The sequence below is a fragment of the Symphalangus syndactylus genome, chromosome 12, assembly GCF_028878055.3.
Source record: "Symphalangus syndactylus isolate Jambi chromosome 12, NHGRI_mSymSyn1-v2.1_pri, whole genome shotgun sequence".
NCBI lineage: Eukaryota > Metazoa > Chordata > Mammalia > Primates > Hylobatidae > Symphalangus > Symphalangus syndactylus.
The window spans coordinates 25,087,180-25,101,624 of NC_072441.2; the positions used below are offsets into that span (position 1 = coordinate 25,087,180).

Sequence of the window (14,445 nt, forward strand, 5' to 3'; positions counted from 1 at the left end):
CAAGACAAATTTCTAATGATTTTGCTCCCCATCCTGTAAAATGAAAATATTTTTCTTTTAAACTTTTATTTTGAAATAATTTTAGATTTACAGAAGAGTTGCAAAAGTAGTACAGAGTTTTTACATACTCTTCATCCAGTGTCCCCAAATGTTAACATTTTATATAAGCATGGTATATTTATCAAAACTAAGAAATTAACATCAGTACCTTCCTATCAACTAAGCTTCAGACTTTGTTAAAATTTTATCTGTTTTTCTACTCGTGTTCTTTTTCTGTTTCAGTATCCAACTGAGAACACCACATACACCTAGTCATCATGTCTCTTCAGTCAGAGGACACAGCATTTAATGTTGAATAGTAATAGTGGCAAAGGTGTGGAAGACTCATAGAAGGTTGTTGTGGGTGGGAGAGAAAGCATATTAATCAACTTCTTAACATTTCACAGCTAAAAAAGGATTTCTGAGTCTTTCCAGGAGGAAACAGTATTGGAAGAACGCCAGGAGTCTTCCCAACTGCCCTGGTTTCTACTTCTCCTAAGGATGAGATGAGGCGAGTATCATTGTGGTGCAAGACAGCAGCCTCTTGCCCCCTCTCTGATGTGTCCTCAAGCAGTGCCTGCTTTCCTCTGCTTACCCCTCTGTGCAGTAAACTCACTAGAGAAGAGCATTTTTAGCTCTGCAAAGGGAAGCCCACAGTCCTCCAGTGGCTCTCCCTTAAGTATAAGGATGAGTCAGTTCATATGAGATAGTACAGAGGTTTAGGGTGAAAAGCTAATATTTTGAGACTCACAATTCCACATATTTTTTGTGTTTATTTTCATACTAGTTAAAATGTAAAAAGATCAAGGGGTATAATTAGCACCTGCAGAACCTCTAGCAGAGATTGCCATCTAGGCTGTGGTTTGCTTGCTTTTTGGTATAATGTTAGGTAATCTAAATTGTTGAAAACTGTTTTCTTCTAAAGACATAATTAAGAAACATTTATGTAAAATAAAGCACTAATATATTATCAGAATTCTTTATGCAACAATTTAGTAATCATATTTTATATATATGTGCATGTATGCACATGTATATACATGCATATTCTGACTAATACACTTTTACATGTACTTATGTGTCTATGTACATACACATACATAAACTTACATGTGTATATATGTACTATGTATGCATATACACATGCATATACATATGTGTACATATATACACATACACATAGATGCTTATATACAAATATACACATATATGCAAATATATACATACATATTTTTTATCCTATGTGTCATATATATTGGATAGGGTAGGTTGTACTGTGATAACAAACTGAAAATCTCAGCAGCTTAACACAATATAACCTTATTTTCTACCCAAATTATGTAACTATTTTTGGTTGCCATGGGACTCAACTCTAGAGTCACTCAGAAACCCAGGCCAGCAGGGGCTTTACTATGTGGTAGCTGCAACATTTAGAACATGAAACTGTCTCGATCACCAAAAGAAAGCCTGGATAATTGAACATGAGATGTCTACAATCACAGCCACACATATTAAAAGTAATGGAAAAAAACCACAATTACTTTTGCACCAACCTAATAATTTTCATTTACAATTTATTGGCTAGATCTAGTCACAATACTTTATTCAGTTTCATGGAAGACAATAATCATATCCTCTAGGTATACAGAAGAGGGGAATAAAATATTGGTAAAAAATATATATAGCTGTTTGGGAAAAAACTACCTATTTGAAATGAAACTATCTTCCTTCGTGCATAAGTCAGGGTAAGTAACACCAGTAGCTATAACAAACAACTTTTAAATTCCAGTGACTTGAAAAATGCTTGCTATGTTAATTATGTTTATTATGTTTGCTCATCTGATGACATAATGCAGTTGGCAGGAGATCCCTGCTCTAAACAGTCAGATTGGGACTTTAAAGCCTAACATTTTATGACCTAATAAACACTGGAAAATGACAACAATAAAGAAGTGACAGTATTTTTCTTCTAGATTCAGCGAGTGAGATGATTCAACTACTTTGTCCTTTAACAAATTAAGTGAACAGCACTCTGAAGGGGATTGCTCAGCCACTAATCCCCTCGGTGCTGAAGTATTGTGATTTCTTTTTTTGAGGGGGTAGAAAATAGCAGACTGATTCATGAACCGTTTTCTGGAAGAATAACGTAGTCATTCTGGCTTATCTAAGTTCTGGCAAGACCTGTTATAAAAACTTTAGAGGAGTTTTGTAAGAAAAATTTATTTCCTTAGCTTTCCTTCCTTATCTTCTATCTCTCTTGCCTTGTACTTAGTGCTAAACCTTTCAGCTAGTCCAACACATTTGCTGCCGACTGTAGCTAAGGGATTCACATACCTCTTGTGTCCTTAATATATAATGTCCAATTCCTCAGCATGAACAGCTTGAAGTTTGGGGCTGTTTGTTCTCCCTTTTCTTAAATAAACAAACAAAAGAAAACCTAACTCAGTAGTTTTAAAACTTGTAAATAACTTGTAGATTGAAAAAAAAACCAAGATCCACGAAACTTAAGGATTTATTTGAAATTATGTGAGACCATTTAAATATTCCACGGAACTAAGAAAAATATGTACAAATTTCTTTCAAAGTTACATTATCCTCAAGGTAAGAGTTGTTTGGAGAGATTCCTGGTCTCGTGTGAGAAATTCTTCGTATCCATTCTGGTCCAGCCATCAGTTATCTTTCTGACCTTGAGTGAGAATAGTCTACTAGATCGTTCTTTGCCCTTTCAGCTGTAATGGTTTGTAAGGTGTTGACTAAACTGGCTGCAGTAACCTCTATAGTGTCCTTAAGGTTCCTAGATTTTCACTGTGTAACCAGAACCATGCATCTGAAATAGTCGACTAGCAATCTGGGTCTGTATTTTTATTAACTCTACAGTTGGTTGAGTTTAATTGCTGTGCCAATGTTCAATGTTTAAAATCACCTGATGGCAGGCCCTTGGTTTGCCTCATTCTCAGTGCTATGTATTCACCTCTTTGTAGTTAATTGCAAGATAGAAAGTAGAATAACTGAATAGGAACAAAACCTGGGAACTCCATTTTATAGAGTATTTATACAAATAATCTATGTCTAGGCAGAAGAAAATATATCCAGAAACATTAATCCTCTAGCTGAAGTAAATAGGGCATTATAATTACTATGATAACAAACAAAGGCAATGGCAGAATGGAATAACAACCATCTATCAATTCTGGGAACAAAAAGTGCAACACCTGACCAGTTCAAGCATTTGGTATCACATGACCTGATGTCTGAATATATTAGTTAAACCTAATAAGACAGATACCCTTTAATGGCAAAAATGGTTTGTTCTGTTTTTCTGGTATATTCACCAGTATCAACTAATTATGGATTGAGAGTACATTATTCAACTTCTCCAAATCTATTTAAAGCCTCTGTAAAATTACTGAGTTTGCATTAGATGTCCTTAAAAGTTCCTTTTAGCACTAATCATCCAGTCCGTTTCTCATTCTTTGATACTTATGTCATGAGAGTCTTGGGAGCAGACAGCTTTTCACGTCTTTCATTCAATACAGTATCTCTACATAGAACCAACAATTTTGTTCATTCATGTTTTAACAGCATACCACTGGGATTATGATCTTATGTTTTGATTTCCTCTTCCTGACTTCTGCATGCATTTATGTAATATTTTTTAGCTGAATAATTTACAGTGGTAGATTCTGGATCAGCTTTCTTATTGCTTGACTATGGTTCCTAGTTCCAGTTTTATGTAAAAAGGTTACAATGAATCATGAGCAGATTGGTGCTTTTGTTTGCCACTTGGGAGCTCTGACTCTCAAGTAAGATGTCTGGGTTTGGAGCACTTAAAGACAGTTGCACACATTAAAACATGTTTTTGAGGGCATGAATTGTTTACCAGAATGCTTGATTTATTCTCCTCTCTTCACATTGTTGCAGAGAAGTGTTGCGTATCTCCTTTACCCTGTGTGATCAAATAAGTGAATGACTGTGTTCATGACGAGGTGGAATATAAACAGGTCCAATGCTTCCCTGGGGTATCATTCTTAGGTGCAACTTGTGAAATCTTTAGCTGTCTTAATTCCAGGAGAAAAGACAAAGGCACATTTAAGTGATAAATGCATTGTTATAAGGCAAGACCACATACTAGCATCACATAAAGCCTTTGTATGATGTCTGGTTGTTCAGGCATATATGACACATTGAGTACAGATGACTGAGCACAGCAATTGTGTGAAATCAGATTAATATGTCCCAAAGTATCCATTATAGAACTATCTCAGGAGAAAGACCATCATTTTAATGACTGGGAGTAGAGGTAAATAAAGGTCAAGTGAGAATGGAGCATATCTGAATTGCAGCTCTCTTGACAGAAATTTACTATGATTACCATAAACTTTCTATCTTGTTTTTATAACATTTACCCCTCCTTATTTTATGTCTTATTGTCACCACTCCTCCCAATAACACAACTATAAAGTTATTTTTCACTTTGGATTTGACTCTATACAAATCCTCTGAGCATTTTCATCTTGAGTGTTGAGAGGGTGTGTTTTCTTAAGGTTGTACTAGATAATGCCATCTTGCTACTAAGTAGAGCAGAAACTTTCAAGAACAAAGAATAGCTTTTTAGGAAAGGCTTCATCAGTTGTGTTTCTTCAACTGAGTGATGTATATAGGATCACTCTGAGATTAGAAGCCAGTCTCCTGGTCAGCAAAGCTCAAAATGACACACGAGAAATGTAGCACTATCCACTGGTAAGGTACAACTGACCTTTCTATTGCTCTTGTGTTATAAAAATGAGGGACATTATTTTAATTTAAATGTCAACTTTCAAACTTGAAATGACATAGTAAGCATAAATATTCACCATGATATAATCAGAGTCCTTGACTCAAAGGCAGTGGATAATATTTTCCACATTATCTTGACCTCCTGGGTATATAATATCAATCAAATATATTTAACAGAAAAAATTCCTAAGCCAGTATGTTTGGTCGTCAGGTTCATAAAGAGGAGAATGATGGTAATGAATTTTGCCTGAGTCTGGGTAATTCCCTAGCCTCATGGGAAGCTGTGTTGTGCCTGAATCCATTATTTTTTATTCGTTCTACTATACATGTCATACGTACTACACTCCAGGATCTGGGGATGTGAGGTGAACAAAGCATGTTAATTCAGGTCATAGTCAATTCCTAAACACTATAGATTGATGTATTCTGAAATGCCTAAGTGCGTTCATTCATGAAAAAATATTTATTCTGCCCTAACTACCTACAAGGAAACAGGTGCATGATATACATCAGTGAAGTGAATAAAGATTTTAATCCCTTGTGGGGTATACAGTTGATACGGTTTGGCTCTGTGTCTCCACATAAATCTCACCTTGAATTGTACTCCCGTAATTCCCATGTGTTGTGGGAAGGACCCAGTGGTAGATAATTTGAGTCATGGGGGTGGTTTCCCCTACACTGTTCTCATGGTGGTGAATAAATCTTGTGAGATCTGATGGTTTTATCAGAGGTTTCTGCTTTTGTATCCTCCTAATTTTTTTCTTGCTGATGCCATGTAAGAAGTGCCTTTCACATCCCTCCATGATTCTGAGACCTCCCCAGGCATGTGGAACTATAAGTCCAATTGAACCTCTTTTTCTCCCAGTATTGCATATGTCTTCATCAGCAGCATGAAAACAGACTAATACAGTAAATTGGTACCAGTAGAATGGGGCATTGCTGAAAAGATACCCCAAAATGTAGAAGCAACTTTGGAACTGGGCATCAGGCAGAGGTTGGAACAATTTGGAGGGCTCAGAAGAAGACAGGAAAATGTGGGGAAGTTTGGAACTTCCTAGAGACTTGTTGAATGGCTTTGACAAAAATGCTGATAGTGATATGATTGATAAGGTCTAGGCTGAGGTGGTCTCAGATGGAGATGAGGAACTTGTTGGGAACTGGAGCAAAGATGACTCTTGTTATGTTTTAGCAAAGAGACTGGGAGCATTTTGCCCCTGCGTTAGAGATTCGTGGAACTTTGAACTAGAGAGAGATGATTTAAGGTATCTGTCAGAAGGAATTTCTAAGCAGCAAAGGATAGGAGGTGACTTGGGTGCTGTTAAAAGCATTCCATTTTAAAAGGGAGACAGAGCATAAAAGTTTAGAAAATTTGCAGTCTGATGATGCAGTAGAAAAGAAAAACCCATTTTTCTGAGGAGAAATTAAAGCTGTCTGCAGAAATTTACATAAGTAACAAGGAGCTGAATGTTAATCCCTAAGACAATGTGGAAAATATCTCCAGGGCATATTGTAGGTCTTCACAGCAGCCCCTCCCATCACAGATCCAGAAGCCTGGGAGGTAAAAATGGTTTTGTGAGCCAGGCCCAGGGTTCCTGTGCTGTGTGCAGCCTAGGGACTTGGTGCCCTGCCTCCAAGACAATCTAACCATTGCTAAAAGGGGCCAAGGTATAGCTCGGCCCATGGTTTCAGAGGGTGCTAGCCCCAAAACCTTGGCAGCTTCCATCTGATGTTGAGCCTTCAGGTGCACAGAAGTCAAGAATTGAGGTTTGGGAACCTCCACCTAGATTTCAGAAGATGTATGGAAATGCCTGGATGCCCAGGCAAAAGTTTGCTGCAGGGGTGGGGCCCTCATGGAGAAACTCTGCTAGGGCAGTGCAGAAGGGAAATGTGGTGTCAGAGCCCCCACACAGAGTCTCTACTGGGGCACTGCCTAGTGGGGCTGTGAGAAGAGGGCCACTGTCCTCCAGACCCCAGAATGGTAGATCCAATGACAGCTTGCACTGTGTGCCTGGAAAAACCACAGACACTCAACTCCAGCCATCCATGAAAGCATCCAGAAGAGGGTCTATACCCTGCAAAGCCACTGAGGCAGAGCTGCCCAAGACTATGAGAACCTACTTCTTGCATCAGTGTGACCTGGATGTGAGACATGGAGTCAAAGGAGATCATTTTGGAGCTTTAGAATTTGACTGCCCCACTGGATTTTGGACTTGCATGGGCCCTGTAACACCTTTGTTTTGGCCAATTTCTCCCATTTGGAATGACTGTATTTACCCAATGCCTGTACCTCTATTGTATCTAGGAAGTAACTGGCTTGTTTTTGATTTTACAGGCTTGTAGGCAGAAGGGACTTGCCTTGTCTCAGATGAGACTTTGGACTGTGGACTTTTGGGTTAATGCTGAAATGAGTTAAGGGTTTGGCAGACTGTTGGGAAGGCATGATTAATTTTGAAATGTGAGGACATAAGATTTGGAGGGGCCAGGGATAGAATGATATGGTTTCGCTCTGTGTCCCCACCCAAATTTCATCTTGAATTGTACTTGCATAATTCCCATGTGTTGTGGTAGGGACCCAGTGGGAGATCATTTGAATTTTGGGGGTGGTTTCCCTTATACTGTTCTCATGGCAGTGAATAGGTCTCACAGGATCTGATGGTTTTATCAGGAGTTTCTGCTTTTGCATCCTTCTCATCTTTTTCTTGCCACCTACATGTAAGAAGTGCCTTTCACCTCCTGCCATGATTCTAAGGCCTCCCCAGCCATGTGGAACTGTATATCCAATTAAACCTCTTTTCTTCCTAGCCTTGGGTATATCTTTATCAGCAGCATGAAAATGGACTAATACAACAGTCTACTGGAGAAAACAAAGAATAAACAGTAAATGTAATTTTAAAATTTTATTAAGTGCTAGAAGGTGATAAATGTATTTTTTTTTTTTTTAAAGCAAAGGAGCATGGTAAGGGGACTCAGGAATATGGCACTGAGGGAGCAGTGAAGAGGTCCATGTACAGTTTACAGTATTAAGTGGGGTTGTCAGGGTAAACCTCCATGAGAAGAATACATTTAAGGGAAGAGTTGAAGGAAGTGAGTCAGTTCGTATGCATACTTGGGAGAAGGTCCAGAGGAGGGAACAGCCAGATCTGTTGCCCTAAGGTAGAAGAAAGCCTACCATGTTTAAGAAGCAACAAGGATGGCCAGTGTGGATGGAGTGAATTGATTCCTAACATAAACATGTGAATGTCTTCTAATACCAAACTCAGTCTCTGAGGGTTGAAAGATTGGTTTCAATTAGCCTACAACACGATGAAAAAGGAAGCGTAAATATTGAGCATCTAATATATGCCAGACACCTTACATGTTTCCTTATTTCATCTTTATATTAATGTATTGAGGCAGTTATTATAATCACCATTTTACAAACTGGGATAATAACATGTAGGTAAGTTATCTGATGAGAGCAGTGTCACAAAGCTGTGAAGTAGTGAAGATGGATTCGTAGGATTCCTTCAAATCCTAAGCTTTTTGGCTGCAACATCCAACCTCACTAGTATTCATTGTGTTGAAGTTCAATTTCTAAACAAAGTAAACTGAAAATATCTAAGGATTACTAATACTCAGCTCCAGCGATAGCAAACCGTGTCACATTGGCTACTGGGTCCAGAAGTGACTGGGGCTCCCTGTTGTTTGCTCTGTTACCCATTTCCCAGCATGCCTTTTCCTGTTTACAGGAAGAGAAGTTATTGAAGGCGACCTCTGTACAGATCACACACATCATTAGTTGCAAACAAGTCTTTAAAATCACCCTCCAAAGAAAGTCACATGCCAAGTCTCCTGTATGCTAAATAGTGTTCCCTTTAGGGCACATTCCTGAGGAGTCATCTGATAGCACCTGCCTCCTTCTCCTCCCAGCATGTAACTGCTATAGGTATTCTGGGAGCAGTCAGCTGGCGCACCCAAATAACAGCTGTTGCCAGCAGCCCCCTCAGCCAGCTGCAACCAAAGGTTGAAATCTACCTAGAATAATATCATATTTTAACCCTACAAGCAGCTTTTAGCATAAACTGCAGATGTTTATTCTACGAAATTTCAATTTTGACCAGCGTGAAATTTGTAATCCTTTCTTCCCTAAAGACGTACGTTATCTGTTTTCTGTTAAACCCTTTTGTTTCCTGTGCTTGACCATCTAATTGCACTAGATAATAATAATAAATTGAGATTACAGTTTTCTGCACACACATGTGCATCATACACACACACTTATTTACTCACTCATGCTGTATCTTGTTTCACGTAAAACATGTAAAAATGTCTGTGTACATATAAGGTGACAAGATTAAAGCTGAATCCACCGACTAAATAGTCGAGGTTTGAAGAGGAAAGCAATGGCAGGTATATTGGTAGGAAAGATAAAGAGAATTAAAATCAGTTTTTTGGAGATCATGGTATAGACAAGCTCTCATGCCTACACAATTAACTTCCTAGCATGAATTTGTGCTACTGTGGAAAAGAGGTGAAAAAGCTAGTAACATGGAAAAAACTGGACCTCATTGTGTTCAGTCTTAGCACAGTGTTACAAACAAAAGCAACACAAATCCAACTCTCATTAGACCTTTGTGTTAGTCGGCTTTCACGTTGCTGATAAAGACATACCCAAGACTGGGAAATTTACAGAATAAAGAGGTTTACTGGACTTACAGTTCCACGTGGCTGGGGAAGCCTCACAATCATGACAGAAGGCAAGGAGGAACAAGTCACGTTTTTCATGGATGGCAGCAGGTAAAGAGAGCTTGTGCAGGGAACTCTCGTTTTTAAAACCATCAGTTCTCATGAGACTTACTATCGTGAGAACAGCATAGGAAAGACTTGCCCCCATGATTCAATTGCCTCCCGCTGGGTTCCTCCTACAACATGTATGAGTTGGAGAGGAGATTTGGGTGAGGACTCAGCCAAACCATATAAACCTTTAAAAAGAATGAATCCAACTTCCATCCCCTATTGTGTGATGAACTAGACACTGAGCAGCCCTCCAGTGGTAGCACAATTAGATTGTGGCTAATGTATTACAAATATACCTTTTGAATACATTCCTGGCTGTCATGAAAATAAGAAAATAAGCAGCTCTTGATAGACAATAGTCTTTGTTCTTGAACTACTTTATGTCTGAGTATCTACTGTAGTGTCACAGATTATTATCCTTCAGGGACCTTGGAGGAGCTACTGCTCTTTCTTATGGACAATCCATAAGATTTTTCCCTGATAAGTAAGGTGTCATTTATTTCTTGGTGCTTTCACAATTTTTTATTTTGTCTTTAGTTATCTTCTTATTTTGATGTGGAAACTTTATAGTTTTAATAGTATCATGTAAGCGAAAAAATGGCATTTATGAATTTCAATCATTCCTTTAATTCAGGCTTGTTTGTTTAAAAAACAAATAATTGAAATATTTGAAGATTAAAACAGAAACTCAAAATTTTATTAATTTAAGGAGAAAAGAATTCAAAATTTAAGTCCCAAATAAATCATTGTGTATACAAAGATTTAATACAAAGCTTTAATTACAAAGCTTTATTAACTAGCTAGTTAAATGATATTAAGCTTGTGGCTGATAAATTAAAAGCAAATAAGAATCAATGTCACTTGAAAATAAAAGCTTTTGGGAAAAGGTATGAAGCAAGAAGTTTATCTACTCCCTCTTATATTGGACATTTGCAAGGATGGTTTTAATTACTTAGTAAATCCAGACATTAAGAATTTGTAGTAAAGAGTACACACTGAAGCTATGGGTGTTCTGGGCGGTCAGCTGAGGCACCCAAATGACAGCTGTTGCCAGCTAATAGAAATATACTCAATATTAAAACAAGCAAACAAAGAAAGAAATTTGGGAAAAATCAGGCACAAACCACCAAAATGATTTATTTCTTTTAATTGTGATGTGGGCTGACAGAATGAAAATTAATAATCATAAAATTTTTAAGTAAAATTATTAGCCTTTTGCATTTTTTGTTGAACAGAACCCTAATCCGAGGGCATTTACTTTTCAAGCCAGATAGGATTTTGCCAGTTTCCCAAGCTAACTCCCTGATGATACAAAAATAAACTAATGAATGGCTCAGAGTTTATGAGCCTTTCTCCAAGACAATTTGTTTTATTGAAATAATTGGGTGGTCCAGAACTCTGAAGAATGCTTGTCATTTTTCAAATAAAATTACTCATATTTTTGGACAGTTTTAAACTGTTCATTTGCACTATTTTTCTCTCTAATATGACATACCATTTGGAATCTAAATTTTGTTTTTATATTGTAATTCTGCTTTAGAGAAAAAATATATATTGGATACAAATATGGACTGGGTATGTTTATTGCAAGCTATTTTTTCTTCCATATTTGTTATTATGAGTAAAAACTTCTATGATTCTTAATATAATGCATTTTCCTGTAAAAAATTTATTCTTCAATATGTAGTACTTACACTTGGATGTTACCATCCTTCTTGGGCTATTATTATCAAATATTAAAGAAGTATTACTTTCATTTCAAGAACTTCAGTAAGAAGAGAATGAAATTCAGGGCTTTGCACATGAAGCCAAGCAGATGCCTGTGTTTAAAAATAATAAACATAATGAAAAATTTCAATTGAAATCTAAATAAATAAATCTATGCATTTGCTTATGCCTTTATTTCTCTAGTCTATGTTAAGAGAAAAGCCAAATAGAAAGATAGGAAAACAAAACAAACAAAAAACCCTCTGACCTATATATTACAGTTTTAAAAGCTGCATTCACTAGATCTCAATATTTGAGGAGGCATTTCTTCTTAAACGTCCAGAGGAATTTGTATGTTAACACCAATTTTTTGTGTGGAGGTGATGTATTAATATGATCTGGTATGTCTTAGAAATGTTTCTCTCTTTTTTCAAACTGATTATGACACCCACCCATTTCAATAAATTAGCATTATCATCTCAACCAAGTCGTCTTGCAGTGACATCAGATTCTCTTATTAATGCATGAGCTATGTTTGAAAAGTAACTAGAATTAATATTTCTGTTTCCTATCATCCAAATTAGCATTAATTGCACGCATAACATTTTGTTTACAGCACTCACCAGACAGGTAATAATCCTAGTAAAGACATGGATAGGAAAGGTCCAGAGGAAGGGAAGAGATAATATGCATGCTGAAAGGAGGGAAGCCCCAGTTGAACTTAAAACTAATTTATGGAATGTGATCATATTTGACAAACAGGTTGTCCATAAAGGAAGGAAACTTCTACCATTTTTTTTTTTTTTTTGGAGATGGAGTCTTGCTCTGTCATCCAGGCTGGAGTGCAGTGGTGCGATCATGGCTCACTGCAACCTCCACCACCCGGGTTCAAGCGATTCTCCTGCCTCAGCCTCCCGAGTAGCTGGGACTATAGGTGCTTGCCACCAAGCCTGGCTAATTTTTTGCATTTTTAGTAGAGAGAGGGTTTCACCGTGTTAGCCAGCATGGTCTTGATCTCCTGACCTTGTGATCCATATCCCAAAGTGCTTGGAATTATAGGCATGAGCCACCGTGACTGGCCAGATGCTTACTTTTAATACCTTTTTGCATAAGTGTCAATGCTTCACAAACAAGGGATGTTCCAAGAAGAAATCTGTGTGGTGGTAGCAGGGGTGAGGTGTGGTTAGAGATGGAGATTTGGGAAAATGGAAAGTATAGTAAACTGACTGTTTCCCAGGCTGTTTCCAAGAACAAAATCTGAACTGTAGGGAGAGAAAGGGTTATGGAAATAGAGATAGAGATCGAGATCGAGATAGAAATAGAGATAGAGACAGATAGAGATAGGTAGAGCTAGAGCTAGAGCTAGATGTATAGTTAGAGCTAGAGATAGAGATGAGGTGGAGATATAAGTATAGCTAGAGCTAGAGGTAGGACTAGAGGTAGAGCTAGAGATAGAGATGAAGTAGAGGTAGAGACAGAAGTAGAGCTAGAGCTGGTACCAGTACTAGAGGTGGAGGTAGGGATAGAGCTAGACATAGAGGTAGAGGTAGAGGTGGAGCTAGAGGTAGAGATAGAGATAGGGATAGGGATAGGGATAGGGCTAGAGCTATAACTAGAGATAGAGCTAGAGGTAGAGATAGGGATAGGGATAGGGATAGGGCTGTAACTAGAGATAGAGCTAGAGATAGAGTTAGGGATAGGGATAGGGATAGGGCTAGAGCTATAACTAGAGATAGAGCTAGAGGTAGAGGTAGATGTAGAGATAGAGATGAAGGCAGAGGAAAGGGAATGGAGAGGGGGAAGGGAGGAAGAGTTCATAGATGATTTTATGAGAATACATTGTATTTAATAAATATCAAAAAGAATCATTATCTAGAATATATTTTTAAACCCTCACAAATCATTAAGAAATTGACATAAAACTCAAGAGATTATCAATGTTATAAACAGACCATACACAGAAAAAGAAGATAAAATGATGAATAGGACTTGTAAAGGTTCTCAACCTCACATTTCATTCAATAAAATATATAATAGAGTAACAATAAAGTACTATTTCATATTGACAATGATATGGTTTGGCTCTGTGTCCCCACCCAAACCTCACCTTTAATTTTAGTTCCCATAATTCCTATTTATCATAAGAGGACTCAGTGGGAGGTAATTTAATCATGGGGGCAGTTACACTCATGCTGTTCTCATGATGGTGAGTTCATTCTCACAAGATCTGATGGTTTTATGAGGGGCTTTTCCTCCTTTGGCTTGGCATTTCTCTCTCCTGCCACCATGTGCAGAAGGACATGTTTCCTTCCCCTTCCACCATGATTGTAAGTTTCATGAAACCTTCCCAGCCATGCAGAACTGTGAGTCAATTAATATTCTTGCCTTTATAAACTACCCAGTTTTGGGTATTTCTTCATAGCAGCATGAAAACAAACGAATACAGAGAAGGATGTAGAAAATTAAAACATCATAGATGTTGATGTAGATATACTCGGGGGAAACTCTCATATATGTGGGCATAAGAAGATGCACATGCTCTTTGACCTGGCACTTCCACTCCTACTCCTAGATATTTATTTTAGAGAAAATCAGGCAGATGGGTGCAGGTAAACAAGTATGAATGTAATTTTTATTTTAATTTTTGCAGTGCTCCTTGTCATGATGAGAGTGGAAATAATTTTCCCTTGGTGGGAGATTGTACAAACAAGTTATGCTTTATTCAAATTATGGAATACTCTATAGCAGTTAAAATTAACAATTTAGAGCTCCATGTTTCAATGTGGATAAATCTCAAGAAACATAACTTTCAATAAAATGCAAATTATACTTATGAAAATGTATATGCAAATATAAATTCACAAAACGATAGGACATAAATCTAATTGACGTATGTAGATATAGTAAAAGTACAAAAACATGTACGGAAACAGGACATAACAGCTTCTGGATAGCAGTTATATTTGGGGGTGGGCTTGGGGGAAGAAGTAAAAGAGAATAGGTTGGGAGGTGGGGTGTTTCTGTGATTTTTTTTTCTTTTACAACAAGAGAGTCACGGAGCTTCCAGTGATGTGATCCTGGCAGAAAGGCAGGTTTTAATTTCCCCAAAATTCCTCCTGGAAAACAAACAAATCAATTAGGATAGCC

The 14,445-nt window shown here is 37.5% G+C and overlaps 1 protein-coding gene across 3 annotated transcripts in view; it reads right to left on the reverse strand.

Annotated features, from left to right (window-relative positions):
* Window positions 1-605: 605 nt before the first annotated feature.
* Window positions 606-14,445, reverse strand: part of PTGER3 (prostaglandin E receptor 3) — a 193,306-nt gene continuing 179,466 nt past the window's right edge. For 2 of the 3 annotated variants that reach the window (XM_063624043.1, XM_063624041.1), the window contains one exon: window positions 13,903-14,414. In XM_063624043.1, the coding sequence (XP_063480113.1) occupies window positions 14,394-14,414 (21 nt within the window). In that variant the 3' untranslated portion in view covers window positions 13,903-14,393. Of the gene's footprint in view, window positions 714-13,902; window positions 14,415-14,445 lie in introns of those variants that run through there. The other variant, XM_063624040.1, reaches the window with a different exon arrangement.